Source organism: Camelus bactrianus, chromosome 30 (genome assembly GCF_048773025.1).
Source record: "Camelus bactrianus isolate YW-2024 breed Bactrian camel chromosome 30, ASM4877302v1, whole genome shotgun sequence".
In the NCBI taxonomy this organism is placed as follows: domain Eukaryota; kingdom Metazoa; phylum Chordata; class Mammalia; order Artiodactyla; family Camelidae; genus Camelus; species Camelus bactrianus.
The window spans coordinates 8,414,168-8,431,787 of NC_133568.1; the positions used below are offsets into that span (position 1 = coordinate 8,414,168).

The 17,620-nt window shown below is 40.3% G+C and overlaps 1 protein-coding gene across 1 annotated transcript; it reads right to left on the reverse strand.

Annotated features, from left to right (window-relative positions):
- Positions 1-7,378: 7,378 nt before the first annotated feature.
- On the reverse strand, positions 7,379-15,841 carry ATP5F1A (ATP synthase F1 subunit alpha). The gene is made up of 12 exons (XM_010961411.3): positions 15,687-15,841; positions 14,043-14,121; positions 12,844-13,013; positions 10,968-11,141; positions 10,709-10,875; positions 10,361-10,509; positions 9,693-9,844; positions 9,356-9,580; positions 8,729-8,836; positions 8,470-8,614; positions 7,735-7,885; positions 7,379-7,600 (listed from the first exon to the last, which is right to left on the reverse strand). Exons 1-12 carry the CDS (start codon positions 15,744-15,746, stop codon positions 7,519-7,521), a joined length of 1,662 nt encoding a protein of 553 aa, XP_010959713.1. The 5' UTR covers positions 15,747-15,841; the 3' UTR covers positions 7,379-7,518.
- Positions 15,842-17,620: the final 1,779 nt, after the last annotated feature.

The following is a 17,620-nucleotide window of genomic DNA, read 5'->3' on the forward strand; positions in this document are numbered from 1 at the left end:
AGGATGGTACTTTCTCATGTCCTCACATGGATCAAACAATGCTGAGCCAGCCAGGGAATTCAGTATGTTCTCTCTGAGTATCAACAGTAGTACTAATTTTTACTTCAGCTCCCATAGTCTGATCCCTCCCTTCCAGGAGGCAGGGGCAAAGCTGGCCACGTAGCGAAAGCAAGGATCCCAGGACCAGGACCTGGCCAAGCAGAGGCCACGGCACAAAAGCACCAGAGGGCAGGAGCGCGTTGTGTGATTAGAACTGCCAAGTCAGTGGCAAAAGCAGAGAGGCTGGATTTTGTCACTAAGATTAGAAGCTGAGTACGCTGAGCAGTGGAGCAGAGGGTCAGAACAGGACAGGAATAGAACACAAAGGGAAAGCTTCCAGGAGGCTTCAATGCACAAGGGCAAGCTGTGTGGTAGGTGAAGTCCGCCCTGGACCAAAGCAAGGGTTAGAGTGGTACCACTGCTGGGGCCCAGAGTGGTCACCCACCCCAAAACCGTGCCTCAGTGGAGTTCATTATTTTGAATTAAAGTTACCTAAGAAATTGAAAATGCAAGGACACTTTGACCATCCTCTCAACCTCCCTGAAAGCAGGAAATAAATCTTCCATTTGAAAGGTGCCCTCCTGTACCAAGAGGTTGAAAAACATCCTTATCACCAGCGACAGGGAATTCAGAACCAAGAAGCCTGTAGAAACAAAACTTCTGTCTTTAATTTACTACCCCAAGACCAAATTCTGTTTAGATTCACTTATTAAGCACTCAAAGCCTAAGTTTTTGTCCTGTCAATTCCTCAAGTTTGTCAAAAAAGTATAAAACCTGACTGCTTTGGCTACTTATGTCCCAGTCTGAGACCTCTGTGTGCACAAATTAAAATCTGTTAGTTTTTCTCATTAATCTGTCATGTGTCAATTTTATCAGTAGTCCAGTCAAAAGTGGGGGAAGGGGAAAATTCTCTCTCCTTGACAACCTTTTAGGATTGGAATTTTCATAAGTGAAAGGGAGTGAGGTAAGAAACTCAAGAGGGTATGTTCCTGGTCGAAGTAGTTGAAACATGGAAAAACTTTGACAGCCACTGTCACAGAAGACAACCTAGTGCATGTGGGGCTTTTTTTTTTTTTCCATCAAAAGCCATCATTTAAGAAAGTGAAAGGCTAAAGAATAGAAGAGGAAATTTACGATGCATCTGTCCTACAAAGGACTCATATCCAGTATGTATATACGTATCTATGTGTGTGTGTGTGTGTATATATATATATATATGTGTGTGTATGTATATATATATATAACTTGTAAAACTAAAAACAAAAAACCAGGACTATTTCTAGGGCTGGGGCAGGAAATACACAAGGTAAGGTAAGCCCAGAGCATCTTGTAGTGCCAAGAAACACACATGTACACAAACACCTGCTCAACTGGGGGCACAGCAAAGGAACACATGAGCCAAGTGAAAGGGCCCCCAGTGGCCAAAGCTGAAACAATCTGAAATAAGACATATACTGGATTATAACCCCAAGTATAAAACGATTAACCATGAGTCCATACGGATCTAAATAGGTACCTGAATACATAACTGAATGAAGAATATACAAATCTTCTGTGCAGAAGAATTCCAAATAATTTATGTAGATACTCTACCTTCAAGCAGGTGAGCATAATGTCCCACCCCTTTAGTGGGAGGTATGAATAGTGATTTCCTTCCAAAGAATAGTGTGGAAGGAGATGGAGGGGAGAGTAACCTTACAGCAGAGAAGCCTGACAAACGCTACCTCAGGTCAGTGATCAAGATGAATGTCAACAGGGATAATTCATGTTGAGAGTATGTACTCCTGATATCATGTGACAAGAATGGTACTTTACCTCTGTAGTCTTCCCTAATTGGAAAAGATACATGCACCCCAGTGTTCATAGCAGCACTATTTACAATAGCCAAGACATGGAAACAACCAAAGGTCCACTAACAGATGAATGGATAAAGAAAATGTGGTAGACATATACAATGAAATACTACTCAGCCATTAAAAAGAAATGCTATCTGCAGCAACATGAATGGATCTAGAAACTATTATACTAAGTAGATAGAGAAAGACAAATACCATATACCACTTACATGTGGAATCTAAAATATGATACAAATGAAATTATAAAACAGAAACAGACTCTCAGACATAGAAAATATCTTATGGTTACCACCAGGAAGGATGGGGGTGATAAATTAGGAGTTTGGGGTTAGCAGATGCAAATTACTATATATGAAATAGATAAACAACAAGGTCCTAATATATAACACAAGGAACTATATTCAGTATCTTGTAATATACCATAATGGAAAAGAATGTGAAAAAGTATATGTGCGTGTGTCTGTGTGTCTGTGTACAATTGAATCACTTTGCTGTATACCAGAAAATAACACATTGTAAATCAACTATTCTTCAATAAAAAAAAAATTTTAATAACCTAATTGATATCCCTCAAAACTAACAAGGTCATTACAAACAAGGATAGTCTAAGAAACTGTCACAGTCCAGAGGAGCCTGAGGAGATGTGATGACTAACATGGTATCCTAGACGCCACCTTGGAACAGAAAAAGGACATTAACACTAAAAAAACTTAATGGGGGAGACAAAAGTAAAAAACAAACAAGAAAACAGCTAAGGAAATCTCAATGACGTATGGACCTTAGCCAATAACGATGTATCGATATTGGTTCATTAGCTGTGACAGTATACCACACGACTGTGCCATCACGCGGCCTCAGCTCAGGAAGGTCTTCAGGTCAGCTTCCATTCACGGGCCAGGGCTATGCCGGGCCTGAGTTGATGCCTTGGTCAAATAAAATAGCTTCAGACAGAAACTGTGGAAGCCATCTTTCTAAAATAGATCTTTGGGATTTAACTGGCTAAACGCAGGACCCTGGGGGAGCACGACTGAGGTCAATACTGCATGTTGGTGTCGCCCTGCTAACTATGCCTGTGCAGGAGAGTTAATACAGCAGGGCTGGGGCTGCTGCTATCCTGAGAAAGCCCGCTTGCAGTGTTAGCCCCTGACTGACGCCTGGGAACTTGATTGGTAAACAGTTCCCAACATTGACATAAAAATGTTGTGCTTAAAGCTATTTGTACAATGTGGCTTACACTGAACACCTGCTTCCTTCTGGGAGCGTGGAATTTTGGTACATGCTAGGCAGACGGTGCCCATGTGACCAGCCCCAATAAAACCCTTGGGCACAGAATTTCCAATGAGCTTTCTTGGTGGACTGCTAAAATTCACTGCTGGAATATTTAAGTGTCCTGTGTGAATCCCCTAGCAGAGAGCTCGGAAGCCTACACCTGGTTTCCCCCGATGTTACACCAGGAGCACCTTTCCATTGCTGACTTTGCATATGGTTCACCCTCATATGAGAAGAAACACTTCCCTTGAGAGAATGCCAGCTAGTAAATGGAGAAAGGAATTATAAAATCCCCATTTTACAACTCCCAATGTTATTACTATCCTTCAGGCAAGAATCAATAGATCCTAAAACTACTCAGTAAAACATGCTGGGGGAGAAAATCAGAGAAATTTTAATATGGACTGCATGTTAGTGAATTAATACTCATTTTCTTAGGTGTAACAGTGGTTAATTGTGATTATAAAGGTGAGTATCTTTTTGGCTTCCAGTTTAGTGTTTTTTCACCCCATTTTTAATTGAAGTATAGTTGATTTACAATTTGTATTAGTTTCTGGTGTACAGCATAGTGATTGTTATTACATATATATACATATATATATATATACATACATACATACACTCTTTTTCATATTCTTTTTCATTACAGGTTACATGTCATTGAATACAGTTCCCTGCGCTATACATAGAACCTTGTTGTTTATTTATTCTGTACATGGTAGTTTGTACAAAGATGAATACCTTTATTCTTAAGACACAGATGCTGAAATTTTTTAGCCAAAGTATCAAAACTGTCAGGATGCCTGCAACTTTCAAACGGTTCACCAGAAAAATAAATGAAGTAATGATGGAATAAAGCAAATGCATCAAAATATTAACAAGTGGTGTATACTGATGAAGAGTAAGTGGGTGTTAATTGCATTATTTTTTCAACTTTTCTTAGGTCTGAGTATTTTCATAATCAAAAAAAAGTAAAGGAGTTAATTTCCAAAATACACAACTCAATGTCAAAAAAACCAAAACAACCCAATCAAAAAATGGGCAGAAACCTCAACAGGCATGTCTAAGAAGAGATACAGATGTTCAACATCACTAATTGCTAGATAAATGCATATCAAAGTACAATGAGGTATCACCTCACACCAGTCAGAATGGCTATCATCAAAAAGTCTACAAATAATAAAGGCTGGAGAGGGTGTGGAGAAAAGGAAACCCTCCTACACTGTTGATGGGACTATAAATTGGTGCAGCCACTATGGAAAACAGTATGGAGATTCCTTTAAAAACTAAAAATTAAGTTACCATATGATCCAGCAATCCCATTCCTGTGCATACATCCAGAAAAGATGAAAACTCTAATTCAAAACATGCACCCCAACGTTCACATCAGCAATGTTTACAACAGCCAAGATATGGAAGCAACGTAAGTGTCCATCAACAGATGAATGAATAAAGATGTGATACACACACACACACGCACACATACACACACTGGAATACTACTCAGCCATAAAAAATGGTATGCTGCCATCTGCAGCAACAACAAATGGACCTAGTGAAGTCAGAGAAAGACAAATATTGTATCACTTACACGTGGAATCTGAAAAATATATAAATGAATTACAAAACAGACTCAGACAGAAAATAAATTTACGGCTACCAAAGGGGAAGGTGGGAGGAGGAGAAACTACTGTGTATAAAATAAACAAGGATTTACTGTCTAGCACAGGGAACTATATCCAATATCTTATAATAATCTATAATGGAAAAGGTTTTTAAAAGGAATATATACAACTGAATCACTTTGCTGGATACCTGGAACACAATATTATAAATCAATTACTTCAATCAAAAAATAAAAAGTAAAAAATCTACCTCTTGCTGAAGGCCAATTCCTCCATGAACTCTTTTCTAGTTCTACCAATATTTATCTTTAATCCAAATGGCACTTTGTACTGGCAACTTACTGCATCTTATTTGTATTTCTATGTGGTAGCTACACAGTATTCACTACATTAAATGTCTCGTCCTCCCTCCTTAACCCTAGGTTGTCACTGAGGATCCTTCTGCCTTGCTCAATGTGCCCCCTCTCTAGTGGTCATCTCATAGTTGATGCTCAACAAATGAACTAAGCACTACTTAAAATATGCTTCTCTTACTACTCCTACTATCATAGACTATACCCCTGAGACATCAGAGGCCTTCTGCAGAGCTAGAAAGACTTTACAATCAAGTAGATTTTAAATACAAATCTGGAATTTCAAACCCCAGAAACCATACAAGAAACATTTCATGACAGCCATTTGGCTACCACATAGGAAGGCCATTAGGCAAAGTAATCAGGCCTGCCTGTTCAGAACAGCCAGGTGCCCGGGAGCCTCTCATCACATTGGTCTAAGCAGTTAACGAGAGATGGCATTTGAACCTCAGAATTTGTTGCTCCTGGTTCACTGCTGCAGCAGAATGTGCTGGGCTTTAGCTCAGTAAAATCAAGGAAAGGGCCACACAGCTTAGAACTGTTGACGTGTTCTAGCACAACTCTTAATTTACATGAACAAAGCCTTAAACGACTTACCAAACTCATACAGCTTGTGGACAGTAGAAACTGAAATCCAAATGACTAGACTCACAAAAATTCTTTCAGTATCAGTATTGTCTCACATTCATTGGACAAATTAAAGTAGAACAATTTAAAAATATTCTGTATATAAAAACATCCTACCAGGACTCAGAAAGGAAGGTAAAAATAAGCATTTCAGCTTTCATCAGCTCACAAAGAAATCGTATTTAAGCAACATCTCTCTTTATCCCAATTGTTTAAATTGTAATGATAGAGAATTGACTATGGTGAGGTGTGTGACAACATGCATCCAAAATTCTTATTAGGTGAAATCAATAGATCACACATAATGTTAAAGTCAAGAAGTAGCACAATAAAAACCGCATCATGGAAAAAAAAAACAAAAACAAGAAACTGCATTATGGAGGTAACTGGCAAAAGAAATAAATGACCAGAGGTTAGCTGCTGTTAGAAAGCAGGAAGCAGCTGTGGAGGGACAAGCATACCACTATTTCTCATCAACAGCCTTGACTTTTTTCTTCTTTAAATCATAAGCCTGTGTTAACAATTTAAAAATATATAGAGCCCAGAAAAACCTCAATGTGGGTGAAACTTAAATATGACTGTCATGACAGGTATGGTGGGGGCTAAAGGGAGCTGAAAAAACTGGATACACATATGGAATAAGTGGGGGGAAAAAAAAAAAAAGACTTCTGACCTCTAGACAAAAATACAACTCCACACAGATTATGAGGGTCAATCTTATGTGTCAACTTGGCTAGACTATGGTATCCAGTTTTTGGTCAAACACCAGTTTTCATATTGCTGTGAAGGGATTTTTTTAGACGTGAAAAACACTGAAAATGCAGTCGACTTTGAATAAAGCAGACTATTCCCCACAGGGGTGGGTCTCACTCAGTTGAAGGCCTTACAAGAAAAACCTGAGGTCCACCGTGGGAGGAGGAATTCCACCTCCAAGTGCAACTCTTCCCTGGGTCTCCAACCGGCCCACCTACCCTTTCAGTCTTGCCCACCCCTATAATGCTCTCTACACATCGACATTTGTTTCTCTGGAGAACTTTAATACATGGATTAAGCTCTTCTATGACAAAAGCAAACTTCAAATTCTTAGTAGAAAATACAGTCAGCTGTCTTTGTGACTGTAAAGTAAGACTAAAAAATGCTAACCGTGAAAACTAACTTGATCACATTATAATTAAGAACCACAGCTTATGAAATGTACATTAAACAAACTACACAATGATACTAACAAGTATTCACAATTCTGTTCAGTCTGGTATCTCCTTCTCAGTGTTTGCCCTGATCTTTTATTCTTCACTTAGCTCTTTTTTTTTTTTTTCATTTCCTTGAGAATTTTAGTCACCCTTTCTCACCTCCATTACCTCTTTATGCAGATTAGTCCTCTGCCCAGAGAAGCCAGTCAGGCTTTTCAACATTATCACATATGTACTTTGCCACATAATTTCTCTTCAATCAATCACAAAGCACTCCAGAATCTTGCAAAGAACTTGTCTTGAATATTACGCAGGCTTGCTGACTTTAATATTTAAATAAAAAATGTTAGGAAACATGTTTACCAATTCCTCAAAGTAATCTCAGTTCTTCTTAAAGAATCACTCAAACTACAGAAAACTGCCCAGGCAGTACGGAACCTTTATTTTAACGTTATCACTATACATCTGCAGTACGGAAGTAATCCTTTTACAAATGAACTGATTACTAGACGAAACAATGACAAAACCAAACTGGTATTTGATGTGAATCCATAGGAGTTTAAGCTTCAAATCCAGCCAAGAAGTTTGTTACAATCTCTTTCAGTTTTGCATCTGTCTCTTCTGAGATCTTTCCATCAGTCCTATTTGAAAATAAAAGCAAATCAGTTCTGACCTGGACAAAAATTTGACTAGCCTAATTACAGAATTCCAAAGGATTTAGTAAGATTTTTTAACTTAAAACCTACAGAAAAGAGGACACTGACTGTGCTCATACCTGATTTTGCCCAGCAGGGCTTGGTGCTGGCTGATAACGTGAGACAAGAAAGCAGTCTCAAACTTTGTGATCTTGCTGGGCTCCAGCTTATCCAGGTACCCCCTGACGCCCGCATAGATCACGGCCACCTGCTCTTCAATAGCCATGGGAGCTGAAAAGAAACAAGTGAGCTGCTCAAATGCCACATTTCCAAAACCAGAGAAACTTACTTTTTCCTCAATTAACATGTCTCTACAGATCACCTACTTTTACAACTGAGAAACTGCATTAGTCCTCCTGCCCATCTCCCTCCCCTGGAAACGGCTTTTCCTCGTATCTGTAAGCCTTGAAGTGTAACCTCTGGGCATAGTCCATGGGCAACTCTGTATCATCTGGCAGCATTTGTATTGTTTTAGGTATAGACAATTTGCTTAAATTTAGAGGAAAATAATACAGAATAACATTCTTTTAAATCTGGCACCATCCACACTCAGACAGCCCAGGCAGCGGTGATGGAGAGGCATAGAATCTACTGTTTTAATTCCCAAAAGGTATTAGCATACCTCTTTCCCGGTTATTCAGCTCCTAGCGTTTACACTCAAATTATAAGAACTGTACTTCAAGTAAGTAAAACAGGCATCAAACACACTCAAAAGGCAGTGCCTCTGATGAAAGGTAACAGCACATATTACGGTTTATAAGGAGCTACATGATCTCCCCAAGCCCTCACTTGACCAGAAGAGTAGCCCGGCTCACCATACTGGCCCTGCTTCAGCAGCTCCGTCAGGCGCACACCGCGGCTCAGGAGCTGCTGAGTGGCAGCGTCGAGGTCAGAACCGAACTGGGCAAAAGCAGCAACCTCACGATACTGAGCCAACTCCAGCTTCATGGTACCTGCCACCTGAAACACAGAAATGGTTAACCCACACAATACAAGAAAACCTACCACAATGACATGGGTCACCATATAAATACACTTTGATTTTTAACCTAATGACAAAGTGATGCAAATTACCTGCTTCATGGCCCTGGTTTGGGCAGCAGATCCGACACGGGACACAGACAAACCAACGTTGATGGCAGGACGGATACCTTTGTAGAACAATTCTGTTTCCAAGAAGATCTACAATGTAAGGAAAATACACGTTTATTAGCAAGCTTAAAGAAATCATTTTTTTTTTTCAAAACTAAGTCACTGCAGCAAAAACTGAAGCCCAAAAACTCTGAGGAAGAAGACTAAGCATCTTCTTATGGTGAAGAGAGCCCCCAAATCTTTCACAGCCCAAATCAAGCTGCATATTCTATTGCTGAGATTAGGAGAGAAGCGAGAGATAAGGGGAAAAACAGGTATCATATTTATACTAAAATAGATACACGTGAAGTGATGTGATCTCTCTAGGATTCACGTCAAAACTATCTAAGGAGGAGAATAGGGAGTAAAAAGAAGGCAAGAATGAAGCACACCATACCATGAATGGATAAACGGGGGAGACACATGGGGTTTCATTACACTATTCTCCTTACATTTGAAATTTTCCTTAACAAAAAGTAAAAGGCATTTAACAAATTAGTTTGTAACTACTAGCAATGCCTCAGAATCACCCAAAGCTTCTAATGCTTATTTTAATCATAAAAATAATACCTGTCCATCGGTGATGGAAATGACATTCGTTGGAATGTAAGCAGACACGTCACCAGCTTGGGTTTCTATGACTGGTAACGCAGTCAGGGAGCCTCCACCAAAAGCATCGTTCATCTTGGCGGCTCTCTCTAGCAGACGGGAGTGCAGGTAGAACACATCCCCAGGGTAGGCCTCACGACCCGGGGGTCGGCGGAGCAGCAGAGACATCTGACGATAAGCGACAGCCTGTGGTACAGAAAAGGGTTGCGAGGTTCCCCAATTAGATACAAGTTACACACACCAACCATCGCTGCGATGCAAACACACAGACAGATTCTAAAAACACATTTCCTTTGACCTGTTTGGATAAGTCGTCATAGATGATCAAAGCATGTTTGCCGTTATCTCTGAAATACTCTCCCATAGAGCACCCGGAGTAGGGCGCCAGGTACTGAAGTGGGGCGGCGTCAGAAGCGGTAGCTGAAACCACGATGGTGTACTTCATGGCATCTGTGAAAGCAGGAGATTTTAAGTTTTACAAGGTTATCGATACTATGATTTTAAATTAGAAACTGCTGTAATAAAAATGATCTAAGGGCTTTACTACTAAGTTATTTACTAGTAACCACAGTCAAATTGCTTCTACTATATAGAAACTAACAGAACCTTACAATTTACTGTTGTTTCATGCTGCTGTTTCACTCCTGCTTTATAGCAATTTACACTAGTAGAAACTTCAGCTCATTAGGAAATAATTAAAAATCAGCCTTCATTAAGAATAAGCATCCCATACAAGATCTTGTGATAGCTCACGGAAGAAAAATGTGACAATGAATATATGTATGTTCATGTATAACTGAAAAATTGTGCTCTACACTGGAATTTGACACAACATTGTAAAATGACTATCAGTCAATTAAAAAATGTTTAAAAAATCTTAAAAAATAAAAAAAAATTCCTTAAAAAGGAAAAAAAGAACAAGAGTCCCAGATAACAGCAGTGAGACTGAAGTTCTTCATTTAATACCTGCATCTGTAAGTCTCTTCACCAACTGGGCAACAGTGGATCTCTTCTGACCAATAGCAACATAGATACAGTACAGCTTCTTCTTTTCATCAGTTCCATCATTGAATCGTTTCTGGTTAATGATTGTGTCAATAGCAATTGACGTTTTGCTTTAAGAAGAGAAAATAAACATAAATCTTACTAAATACTTCAAAAGATTTCCCAGCTTAAATTTTACTGCTACTAATCTTCATATCCCATTCCACTCTCTCCTGTACATCCAAAGCATTTATCATTCTAGGCCTAAAAAGTAGTCTTTCTATATATAAAATTTTAGTTAGAACTTTTAACAAGCTATTGAGTCTTTACCCAGTCTGTCGGTCACCAATAATCAGCTCACGCTGACCGCGACCAATTGGAACCAAGCTGTCCACAGCCTTAATGCCAGTCTGCATTGGTTCCCGCACAGAGATTCGAGGAATGATCCCAGGGGCTTTCAGGCCAACTCGCCTTCGGGTCTTGGCACCAATTGGACCCTGTGAAACAATAAAAAGAAACTCCAGAACAATCAGTTTGGCCATTTGTCAAAAGCTATCACCACAGCTAATAAATGTTAAACCTAACCTACCTTTCCATCAATGGCATTACCAAGGGCGTCCACTACACGACCCAACAGCTCCTCGCCAACTGGAACGTCCACGATGGCCCCAGTTCTCTTCACAATATCTCCTTCCTTAATCAGTTTATCATTTCCAAACACGACAACACCGACGTTGTCAGGTTCCAAATTCAGAGACATACCCTACATAAAAGACACAATTGAACATTCATGAAGCTTGAGGGGTACTTCTTCCCATACACCTACACTACACATTAAAGCGGCTAGGGGAAAACAGTAGTGCTGTTCTTTTAGATCTGGCTTACCTGAGTATTTTCCCAACAATCTTAAGACTTTTAAAATAGCAACATGTTCCCTTGAACAGTATCACACATTACATTATAAACCTAACGTGTTCCTTATCACACCCTCTCAGAACTAAAAGCAGCAAAGAGATTGGACAGCTTAAGCTTTTCCCACTGCATGTACTCTGACTATGGTGGTTTCCGAATTGAGTGTCCAGTATGAAATAAAGTGCTCAACATCAACTGGAAATTTAAGACACACTTGATTTACATCTGTGAGAAGCTCTATAAACAGTTTTAAAAAATTATCAGAACCTCTACTCACCAGGTTAGTAGAAAGTGAAATTTAAAAGCTACCTAATCAATAACAAATCTTCACAATATAATAGTCCTGGGTCATCTCTCCTCATTAGTCATATTTCACAATGGTTAGACTTAAGATCCCTAAATCACGACTGAAGCTAGAAGGCTAGTCCAGGAACCTGAACCTGGTCAGTAAGGAAGCCCTGGAGAACTACTCCGAGTAAACACAGAGGAACATCACAGAACATCACTGCAGGTACAGAATCTTTACTCTGTATCTCTGATGTTCAACAGCTGCCACTAACCACATGTGGCTATTAAATTAAATTAATAAATGCCACATTACCACAGCCAGAGAAACTTACTTTCTCCTCCAATTATTAACATGCCTCTAAATATCACCTACTTTCTCAGCAAGAAACTCTACATTTTACATTCAATAGCGTCATACCTATCTCAGTTACCGTATTTAAAACAACACAGACATAGAACATTTCCATCACTGCAGAAAGTTCTATTGGACAGTACTGGTCCAGACTCTTGGATCTCAAAAGCTAAAAGGAAACTTAGAGCTGATCTATTTCAGCCTTTCCTTTCAAAGGCAGACACAGTAAAGATGAGAGGTTAAACTTTTAGCCAAGGCCTTATAGCCATTGATAAAACTTTTGTCTCTGTAGTCTTCCACACTTTTACATACTGGATACTAGCAAGACGACCAAGATGACCTTTTCTCCCGTCTGTTTGATTAGTGGATAATTTACTGCCCTGGTCCGCATGGATATCATGCCCTGCGTTCTTCAGAGAACCCATGATTCCTGCAACTTTCATTTCTCATCCCACTGGCCAACTAGGCTCAATCTAATAGAAAAAAAAGTAGATCTGTATCATCAGAGAGCTTCTGAGAGCTATACAACTAACTGACCTCTCAGCAACAATAGTCTAATTTTACTAGATATACAAAGTCAGTGACTTCCAATTTTCCACCAGAAATGAAATTATCGGAAGTTATCAAACACTTTTGTGTAAGATCTTAATGGCTATAAAGACCAGGCTCGAACTTCTTAGAAACTGGCTCAATTTTATATTTCAGTTCTAGTGGTTACAATTTATGTGTGTAAATCAGTCCCTTTGAGTAAAAAAATTTGATTTAACCCAAACCCTCTATTCTTTTCATAATCTACAATGACAAGAACAAAACCAAAAAACACTGAAGCAGACTGAGATTCAAAGTTAAAAAAAATTAAACCTGTAACTAAGACACCAATGCTAAAACATCAAAATCTCCTTTTATAATTTACCTTTAAACCTGAAGAAAACTCTACCATTTCTTCTGCTTGAACATTTCTCAGCCCATGTACACGGGCAATACCATCACCAATACTTAAAACACGACCAGTCTCTTCAAGGTCAACAGAGGTGTCAGCTCCAAGAATACGCTCTTCAAGAATAGAGGACATCTCTGCAGTGCCTACGGAGAGGACAATTCCGTTACAGAAATAACCTGCTATCAAGATCTTTTCAAAACACATTTCCCCAATAACATAAAAACTATAGTTTTGTGATCATAATAATCAAGTTTTGTGCTCTAAAATCTAACATACATAATTCTATTCAAAAAGCTTGATACCTACCACTATGAAAATGAATCCAAGTGTCAGAGAACTTCACCAAATGTAAACCAGATTTAGAAGTTAATCAAATTAAGCAATATTCTTATAATATTTTCTATCTTCTAATCCTTTGGTATAATCTCTAGGGAACCTACTTATGTAGAAACCTGAATTTTTGGCTAAACTATTAAAAAAAAAAAGGTATTTTTAAAATGCAGTGTATTTAAAAAACCAACTGTTAACAAAGTATAAGTACAAGTGCCCCCTGTTTTTCGAAAGTTCTCTTTATGTCATTTCACTTTTACAAAAAAGGGTAATTGCTTCTTCACTTTGAGGGGGAAACCTGTGTCTTCCCTTTAGCAGGTACCATATTCTTCATCTCATCATGTGGGAAACACTTCTTTATTTCAAAAGCCCCAACCTACAGTGTCTTCCTATGCTCACCTTCCCACTTCTCTATCACATTTACGTGTGCAAATTGAGACATCCAGGAAAAGGCTAGCAGTTATTGTCTTTGAAAAACAGAGATAAAAATTACTTGCTTTTTGCAATGTTTTTTAAGAGAGGCAAAAACAAATCTTTCACAGATCATAAAGGGAGTCCACAGCCTGATATACGATGCTCTCTATTTCCACCCAAGGGGCATTCATTACCAGGAAAAAAGAAGCTGTACTAACATCAAGAGAGAAATATATAACTACAGCTCATTTTCAACAGAACAAGAGACCCTACCAAGTCAGAGCTAAACGGCACATCACAGGTTAAGAATCTGAGATTCCATGGTAACTAGAGGGGAGGGAGGACTCACTCACAACAGTTACAGAACTTAATTTTTCATTCAGTGACAAGGTAGTAAGCATGGTGCGGACCCAGAAATAATGACCTACCGGTCTTCTGAAGACGAGTGTTAGACGCGTGGAGGTTCCTTGCAGCAATGAAGGATGATCCCAAAGCATTTTTGGAGACCTAGTGCAAGAATATTTTTTAAAACTTGATTTTTAAAAAAGCCTTTATAAATCTAGCAAGCTTAAACAAATGCAGGCTTGGTTTCAGTTATCAGTGTAAATATTATATTCAAAATAGTCTCCTTAAAACTGAGTTAATCACATAGGAAAGTACTCTCCTTATATGTTAAAATCTGTTATCTGATGCTGTACCTGGTACACTGTAAGTATGCTATAAAAAGCATATTTTAAGAAGCAACAAAGTATCTTTCTTTTCAAAGGCATAAGATAATATTATTTTGATTTTAGATACATTTCAATTGAGTTGTAGAAATTCTCAATTCAATAAACTGCTTCCTAGACAGGGCAAATCTCAACAGATTTCCTATTTTAACAACAAAAAAACTGCAAATGTTACTACAGTTTGGCTAGGAACTAAGAGGGCATATGCACTTTTTTGTTGTGGTTTACTGCCTTCAACAAAGCATGCAGCAACCTGGACCCTGACTTCTCCTTCAAGCTGTAATGCTGTGGTTGGTCAATGTCAATTCCTTTCTTATAAAGGAGTTGGATGAAATCGTTAAAAATGCTGTTTTGCTAACAGAAATCCAAGATGCTACCAGTGGTTGTGTTAGGGCAGTAAAATGGCCAATGTTTATTTCACCTTCCAAATTGATACTACTCTTAAGATGAAAAAACAAGCAAATGTGAAGTGTCTACACAGGACCTAAGGGTTATGATAGTCTTAACTTCAAGGGATGTAAGTAATGAAGGACATTGACCTTCACGGGTATTTTTCAACCTATGCTCTATTTTATTTTACTTCAGTTCACAATCACTAACGACTCCTCAAGGACGAAGTCTTAGAACATGTCAAAGCTCCACAAAGCAAAGTCTTTCTGCCAGACTGAGACAACTTAGAACCTAGCTCTTCAGCTGTCAAGGTATTGGCCACATGAAATGCACACTTGCACCTGTACGGTGTTTTCACGATCGTCTCAGTATTCAGCACTGAAAGATCACCTACTGGAAAACCACCTTCATTTATCATTTATCATTCAGAAACCCCCTTTATTTATTGCCGCCTTCTGAACCGACCTCGGGGCAGAGGTGAAATACCGGGGCCCGCTGACCTTCATACAATGTCAGGTTCCCCTAGCTCGCTTCGACCAGGGCTGACAGCAGGGCTCTGACCTTCAGCGAGTAAGTCCTAGGGAATTAGCGGGGCCGAGTCTCGCCCTCCCCGTGCAGGCCTCGGAGAGCTAGCGCCCCAGTCCTGACCTTCGTCCCAGGCCCTTCCTGGGCCGCTCTCGAATGAAGACGGGAGACTTCCTGAGGCGTCATCTCTGGGCAACATGGCGGTCACTGTCTCCTCTGTACCACTCTGCACCCTCCCGCACCGGAGCAAGCAAAACGGGCCTGCCGCCCCCTACCTACCCAGGCCAGCCCGAGCGCCCAGCAAGGCAAGATGGCGCCGCCCGCCGCAGCCCCTCACCCTCCGCGCAGAAAGAGCGCCCGAGGCCGTGCACCACCGCCCGCAGCGACCGCCGGCCCCCTCCCTCCCTCCCGCCGGCCCCTGGCGCTCACCAGCCCTGCCCGCCGAGGGAGGGCGCGGGCCACGGCCGCGGCGACGCGCACGGACAGCATCTTTGCAGGTCCTCCGCAGGTGCTACCTCTGCAGCCGCAGCCTCAGGACTGACTGGGACAAAATGGCCGAACGGCGAGGAAGGTCAATGCAGCCGGCTCGCCTGACCCGGAAGTCCCGCCCCGCGCTTTCACCCCCGGACGCGAATCTGCCTATTGGAGGCGGGGAGGAGCGTGTTACTTTTAAGTTATCATTTTTAGATTTAAACCTGCAGATGGGTGATTAGACCTTTGCCAGCTTCGGCCCAGGCACTGGTTACACATTTACTTTGATCTTTCGCATTGAACTTGTGGTCGCCCTTGGGAGACCACATGGGTAGCGGAACCGGCTGAAAGCAGTTCCCAGGCCCCATCCCGGGAGCAAGATGATGTTGGCGTCACCGCGTTCCGGGCCGCGGCTGGACCATCAGAGGGGTTCATGGTGGCAGGTGCGAGGCTACAGCTATTAAAACGGTGCTGTAGCCACAGTAAACTGTTATTCCCCCCGGGCGGGTCGGCCGCAGAGCGTTTCCTGCCGGCAGAATTAATGCGGATTAAACCGCAGATCGCTGGCCACACCCCAGACCCTCTGAGTCAAAAATTGGGGGCAATCTTAATTTTTGAGAAGCACCCACATCATTCTAGGTGATCCGATACGTGCTCAAGTTGGAGAATCTCAGTTCTTTTAGATTCGATCTGAAAAATCCTATCTACGAATTAAAGCAATTTGTTTAAAAATTATAACAAGCCCACATTCGGATAGAGTGGTTGCCAATCCTGAGACGGATGGTCCATAATCAACAGTCTCACTCCGGACTGGGCTCCGGCTCAAATTTTCCTCTACCAGCAACTACTTTCATGCAGTGGGGACTCCACTTTTTCATTTGAAGTAAAGCGGAAATGATGAAAGTAACTTTCTGTACCTACCCAATGAGATCAGGGCGAGACTCTTGTTACCTCCACCGATCTTTTGTGATACTGAGATTTTTGTGATAGGTACAGAATTTGAGGGGAATGTTCGAAATTTTGTGATAGTGGAGACTATTAAGTTTGCCTTCACTTGTTGCTGTTCTGGGAAGGATCTTTCAGTTTCATCCACCAAATGCTGACTTACACCCCAAACCTTAATTCGGGTAAGGTATATGAATATCTGGGTTGAAACAGTCATGTCCTAAAACATAGCTTGCAAATATATGGTCAGCAATCTGATTCTCCAGTATTCTGCTTCCTTTTCTAGGTGAGCCATGGATAAATATGACAGCCCTCCTGGGAATTAGGAGTAGGAATAGGTAACATTTTGGTTTGTAAAAACAAAGTTGCAGGGATATTTTGTAAAATTTGTAGTGATGAAAGTGGACAAGGGGCATAACTTTTCCCCCATACTCAGGGTGGGTACCAACTTATCTGGAATTTAGTTAATGAGCAGATACACATTTGAAACAAAAATTTTAAAAAATTGAAGTCATACAATATGGTATTGGCTAGATAGTAAAATTACCTTGAAAAGAAAAGTTTAATCATTTAGAATATGCTTATGAGTTAGGAGAAAGATATTTAGTGCTAAGTCTGATCCAAAACTTGGTATTAAACCACACATCACAGAAAGATGAGTACATTGTCTACCTTTCCTAATGTAGCAGTACACTACGAAAGGTTGTGGACAGCAACGTGGCATAACCTGAGAAGACTGAAACACCCAATTGGAGTCAAAACACTGTGGTCTGATTCCAGCTCTACCACCTAATCTTAGTCAAGTCATATAATCTGTGTGTGTGTGTGTGTGTGTATGTGTATGTGTCTGTGTGTGTCTGTGTGTGGTTTTAATGTGAAAATAGGTAAAATAATGTGTGTCCATCTATTTTCAGGGTTCCGTAAGAATAAAACAAAAACAGGAAAAC

Bases quoted from the DNA above. Each gene is read 5' to 3' on its own strand.
- ATP5F1A (XM_010961411.3), bottom strand. From the start codon at position 15,746: ATGCTGTCCGTGCGCGTCGCCGCGGCCGTGGCCCGCGCCCTCCCTCGG. The intron at 10,876-10,967 runs GTAGGTTAGGTT...ATTGTTTCACAG, and splicing joins GTAATGCCATTGATGGAAAG to GGTCCAATTGGTGCCAAGAC. The intron at 9,581-9,692 runs GTCAAAGGAAAT...TCTGTACCACAG, and splicing joins ATGACGACTTATCCAAACAG to GCTGTCGCTTATCGTCAGAT.